Genomic DNA, 5,879 nt, shown 5'->3' with positions numbered 1-5,879 from the left:
AAGGGAAGGGAAGGGAAGGGAAGGGAAGGGGATGCCAGGTCAGTTGTTGTCCCTCCCCCTTACATTCGTGTGTTACTGGTCTTGTTGATAATGACCGCCTTCCCAGTTTGGTCAACGTTATGGTCCATGCCGAAGTAAGCAGCCACCCGGTGCAGCAGCATCCTGTGGTACGAGGTCATCTGAGGGAACTTCTTAAACTGATTGCTGAGAAAAGAGGAAAAAGCATCAGAATTTAGAAGGCCTTGAAACGGACAACGATAATCTGACCCACCAAGAGAGATCAAGGCCAGAGATCCCAGATCAGACCCTGTCACCCGCTCCAAGCGGTTGCTCAGGACTCAAGTGCTGCCGCTGACACCGAGTCCGAGCACGGGCTGGCACTGCTTTGCCAGGCAGAGCCGGCCTGATTCAGGGGCTCAGGTTGAACTGGCTTTTCCTGAAACAAGACCAACTTGGGTGGAGATGCACATGTTTCTTTCTAAGCAGGAACAGGAGCCAGAATTGTCACTTTTACTGTGATTTCTCTGATCCTGTTAGAAGCTTGCAAGCTCTGCTGCAGACACTCATTCGATCTCACATTCCGGGATGTTTCTGCCCCTGGTTTCTTCACCCCAAATTTACACCAGGAAGAGAAGCACAATGGCATTTATATCCTTCACAGGGGATATGGTGCTAAAGCAATTAATAGTATATCAATATGAAACTTAGAAATGTTGCGTATGGACAAAAGGAGGTGGAGGATGTAAAAGAAAACAGGTCTCCTAAGCAGCACGTCCAAAAGACACTCCCTTCTCCTCTGAGCTCCTAAACAATGAGATATTTTGCTCGATGCAAAGTTGATGATCACTTACTTGTTATCACTAATAAATTCCAGAATCTCCTGTTCTAACTTGAGTAGCATCATTCTATCCCTGCCAAGAGAAGACAAAGGCCACCATTAGGGACAGTGAAGCACAGCCTCCCTGCTTGGCACCCCCTCCCTGCAACACAGGAAAGTCACAAATACCTGGAGCAAGCAACAAGAACAAGCTTCAAGAACTCCGTGTTTTTTCATAGATAGTACATTAACTGCCAGATTTTTCCCAGCCTAAAGTTGTTGTTTTGCTAACAGCGCTTGGTTTTGGCAATAGTGAATCTCTGCTGGAAGCTCCACTGATAGATTCCAGTTTTGCTATTCTTACGCCAGCATTTGGCTTGATTACATCTATTACTGACACAGCAGCGGTTCCTTTAGAGGTTGGTATTTGACAATCATTTACAGAACGGGGTTTAAAGCAATCAAGATTCTTTCCTGCTTGCATTCAAACAAATTAATTTTCCTTTCTCTCTCTTCATAATACACAATCACATGTTTTGATTGACTGCAGTATAGAAAATTACAGTTGTGCTTTTTGCTTCTACACTGCCCCAGCTCTAGTGACGCTATCTGAATTCCAAAAAGTAAAATACACTTTTAGGTACTTCCTGTATTGCCGTAGTCCCCCCTCCTCCCAAGATACATAAATACATATAGAAATATATACACATGCACACAGAACACCACGGGTTTCCGAGTCAATCAAAGCAGCATTTGCCTCCAGGTACTCCCTCCCTTCACTCCACCAGCACGTTGGTTTACTGACTAGGGACCTACCGTGGGTTTTTTTTCAGTGTATTTACTAAAAATTCATGCAAATCTATTCCAGTGGAGTCTGTATATTCCTGGCTGGAATCTGAAACAACAACAGCAGCAGAACAAATTAACAAAACACCGCAACAGAACAGACTGAAGGGAAGAGGCACGTGTCTCGCTACACACGAGGATGATGTCCCCACGTCACCGCCAGAGGAAATTCAGCCTCATTCTCAGCACCCACTACTCAAACAGGAGGAGAGGAAGAAAAGCCCTCCTTGCTACAGAACTGCACAGCCTGGGACTCATCGCACCTGGGCTCAGGTCCAGCTTCCCAGCACAGGCTCCGAACGCAACTCCCAGTTTCTCAGAGTGTAAAATCAGGGCTGTACACCCTGCCCTGCGCAGGCAAGGCACTACGAGCACCAGGCCCCCGGGAGGAGGAGGCCAGAGAGAGGCAGATCACATCAGTTCATGGATGGAAACCTTGTCCCTAAAACCAGCCACGCAGAGCAGACTCAGGATACCGCACGCTGTCACAGGTGACCCCTGCAGGTGCAGTATCCCCTCCCGTGGTACCAGCAGCTTCTGTAGCTTTGATCCTGCGAGCTATTGAACTGGAAAACCCCAGTGGCTCTGTTTCTGGGTCTCTTTAGTTTGGAGGAGACTGAGGGGTGACCTAATCAATGTTTATAAATATGTAAGGGGTGAGTGTCACGGGGATGGAGCAAGGCTCTTCTCGGCGACAACCGATGGTAGGACGAGGGGTAATGGGTTTAAACTGGAACACAAGAGGTTCCACCTAAATTTGAGAAGAAACTTCTTCTCAGTGAGGGTAACAGAGCACTGGCCCAGGCTGCCCAGGGAGGTGGTGGAGTCTCCTTCTCCGGAGACATTCAAAACCCGCCTGGACGCCTTCCTGTGTGACATCGTCTGGGTGTTCCTGCTCCGGCGGGGGGATTGGACTAGATGAGCTTTCGAGTTCCCTTCCAGTCCCTGACATTCTGTGATTCTGTGATTCTTCCCCACTCTCCCCATACCCTTTTCAATTTACGAGTAATCACAGAAAAAACAAGAAGTGAAATGGAATCTGCACCAGTGCAGAGGTGCTGTCCGAACAAGGACTTCAGGCGCAATTTGCTCACCAGGTTAAATGTGTATCCGTTAGACATTTCTATCAAATCACACCCACAGGATCACACAGCAGAAACTAAGCTCACCTCCTTGCAACCTCACATCTTGCCACCTGTGGCAGACTTTATAACATCAAATGTAAACTGAAAGCCAAAGTCTACACAGTGTGACTTCTCGGGTTTGCCTCTGCTCATCTAAAAAACCATCAGATCACTATAAACTCTGCATAAAGCCTGCAAGTCTGCTGGGGCAGATGCTAGTCTAGAGAAACCCTTCCCCTCCCTCCCCAGGCTTTGCTCCAGAAAGGGTGTTATTCCTGTACAGCCATCAGCAGAGATAACTGCTCTGCTTCCAACGACTGTACCACTGGTCAAACGAGCACCTGACCTCGAGACAGCATTTTCCTTGGTGCCTTTTCTTTATTCTTGTCTTTTTCTTCTTTCTCCGCCCCATCTTTCATGGATTTTTCCTCTTCCTTGTCAGAGGGGCAGCTAACGTGCAACTGAATGATGTCCTGGAAGAAAACAAACCAGGCTGGTCTGAGTCACTCGGACACTCCCTGGAATCAGCACCACAGCTGGAGACGTTGGCAGCTGAGAAAGGCAGCACGGAAAGGCAGGGGAGTCAGGTCGCAGATCTGAGATACTTCATACGAGGCCCCATGCTGAGAGCAGAAAAAGTCGTTTCTCTCCCACCCTCTTCCCAGCGAGACGCCTTCGTAAGGCTCCAAGAGGACTCTCAACAGCATTGGTCACCCTGGTCTGGATGGCCTCAGAATCTGAATAACGTGCTTCCCCATTCAAAGCTGATAAAATCATTTTGCCCTTAGGAGTGCCTAAGGGATGTGTGGTGACTGTACACATACGAGCAGTCCTCACAGGCACGACTGCTTCCTTCGAAAGCAGCCTCTGGTGGGAAACTCTTGGCTCTCAGAGGCACAGACCTAGGGCAGGACATCACTTCTAGCAGGACACGGAATTTCTGGGCTTCCACACTCCACAGTTTGTCTCATTTTAGCCCTACCTGGGACTCCAGCAGCCCATCTACGAAGGGGCCAGACGATTCTTCACATACAGCCAAACTCCTGACCAGTTTAAGCTTTGAATTAGACTGAAAAAGGAAAAGAGAGGGTATAGTTAAGACACCTCACCCAAACTGTACAAACTTGTGTTCATGCTGCTGCATTATCAAGCCGCTCACGCAGTCAATCGTTAATTAAACTGCTAAAAAGGAGGACTACAAGCACTGTTCTGCAGCAGTGGTGTCCTGCTGCTTATTACTAGCAGAAGCTTTTGATTCACTCATGTGCACACGCCATCGTTACGGGAGCAAATGTGGCATTGCCTGAAGAAAAGGGGCCTTACGTGAAACCAGGCAGTGACACTTAACTCTGGTTTTCAGCTGGAGGGTGTAACAGATCAGTGCACTGCCCTGTCCCTCCAGTGACACCTTGGAATTTAATTTCTGGCATTTTAGGCCCTTGGGAGGGGACAGGTGAGGCAGTTTATAGCAGCAAGTAGCTCTTCCATGGGTGGAAGAGCTGGAGCATCCTGCCCCAGGGCTGGGACATTGCTGTCCCGAACCAGCATGTTGCTTCTGGAGACAGGAAAGCCTCGAGATTATCGTCCTGAGGTTGGGATCATGTCTCAGCTCAGAGCGGCCAAAGAAACAAGAGGACGTCAGGAAGGGTCATACCTTGGCTCTTTTTCTGGCATGTCCGTGACTTGAAGTTCGTCTCTGTGGAAAAAGGAAAAAGAAGGCAAGAAGTTTAACCTGAACACGTACACTGTAAAGGGTATTTGCTGTGCCAGGCAGCACATCACCGAGAGCGTAAAACGACTCTGAAGAAAATCTCACAGCAATGGAAGCACAGGCAAACGGGAAGGCCAAGCCCCAGGTGGGCACAGACTGCTCAGGAAACTTCATGTGGGTTGGACCTGGCTCCTGCTTCTGACAGAACTAGCACAGCTGCGGGATCACAGGGCATGATAGACTTTTAAGTGGGAAAACTGCAAGTTTTCTACCATTCCTGGGACACGAAGGGGGCTCTAGCGCAGTGGATCATGAGAAACACAGCACTGCTCTCACTTCAGAGACACCCAGTCACCTGTTTTCCCGACCTTCTAAGCAACCTCTCCCCATTCCACGTTCCAAGGGGACCAAAGTCAGGCTCTTTCTGAGCAACACGGGTGTCAGCCCACACAGGGGCTGAATAAATCTGGTGCCAGCCCCCATCTTTAAATGCAGATGCATTCAGCAGGTGGTTGCAGGGGGGCATGTCTTCAAGCTCAACACTAAGCCAAAAGCACATGTGACAGGAGAGAAGAACGGCCGGAATGAGTCCCATCACCCTCCAAGTGATGCCTGCGCGGATTATTTTTTCCTTGCTGAAATGAAATCCCAAATCACTGACTTCCTATCTGGGCATTTTAAACAGCAGCAAAGTAATGGCCAAGCACCATTCCTGAAACCAAATTCTCCTTGGGATGCCTTCACTTCACATGAAGTCATTAACTGATGGAAGAAATGAGTTAAGACAAAGGTAACAGCCACGGGACTAGAACTTGAAGACTGAGCACACCAGTCTCAAAGAATATTTCAATTATTCCACTCCGAGCAGAGCAGATCCAGCTAAGGAGAGCAGCCTGTGATATTTTCCTGGAAGGTGGCAGCGCAGCAACCAGCTCGTGCTTGCCCAGCAGGAGCAGACCCAGCTCCGCAAGCTGACAGAAGGGATCCGCTTGTCTGCACTTACCTGAGATTCCTGGCGCACGCTGACCTCCTCCCCGCCATCCTTCTCCACCTCCTCCTTGCTTGGTGATCTGGATACGTATTTGGTTTTGTTCACAGATTCCTCAACCGCTTTTTTTTCAGACTCCTTCATTATTTCCAGAGACTCTTGTGTTGTGTTGCTGTTTGACATCTTCAGAGCCCTACAACGTGGCAACGGGCACCTGTCAGGAGAGGTGACAGAATGGGTGGAAGGGAGTCACAGGGTGGAGTAAGTTCCTCTCCGGAGCACAAACTCTCGTATATATAGGTTGTAACTTCCTTGTAACTCATCTTGCGCGCAAAGACCCCAAACCAAGCACTCCTGGTGCATCCCTTTGGACGCAGCCTCTTTTAGCTTGAG

The 5,879-nt window shown here is 48.9% G+C and overlaps 1 protein-coding gene across 1 annotated transcript in view; it reads right to left on the bottom strand.

The window, feature by feature from the left end:
• R3HDM2 (R3H domain containing 2) overlaps window positions 1-5,669 on the bottom strand; it is a gene marked incomplete at its 3' end in the record, with an annotated part of 20,180 nt that extends 14,511 nt beyond the window's left edge. The window contains exons 1-7 of the mRNA XM_009870573.1: window positions 5,502-5,669; window positions 4,442-4,483; window positions 3,770-3,856; window positions 3,134-3,260; window positions 1,634-1,712; window positions 852-911; window positions 64-204 (exon numbers count right to left, since the gene is read on the bottom strand). Of these exons, the coding sequence (XP_009868875.1) occupies window positions 64-204; window positions 852-911; window positions 1,634-1,712; window positions 3,134-3,260; window positions 3,770-3,856; window positions 4,442-4,483; window positions 5,502-5,669 (704 nt within the window). The remainder of the gene's footprint in view (window positions 1-63; window positions 205-851; window positions 912-1,633; window positions 1,713-3,133; window positions 3,261-3,769; window positions 3,857-4,441; window positions 4,484-5,501) is intronic.
• Between the last annotated feature and the right edge of the window lie 210 nt (window positions 5,670-5,879).

This window comes from Apaloderma vittatum, unplaced genomic scaffold (genome assembly GCF_000703405.1).
Source record: "Apaloderma vittatum isolate BGI_N311 unplaced genomic scaffold, ASM70340v1 scaffold26575, whole genome shotgun sequence".
NCBI classification, from domain to species: domain Eukaryota; kingdom Metazoa; phylum Chordata; class Aves; order Trogoniformes; family Trogonidae; genus Apaloderma; species Apaloderma vittatum.
This window is presented reverse-complemented; position numbering and strand designations above follow the sequence as displayed.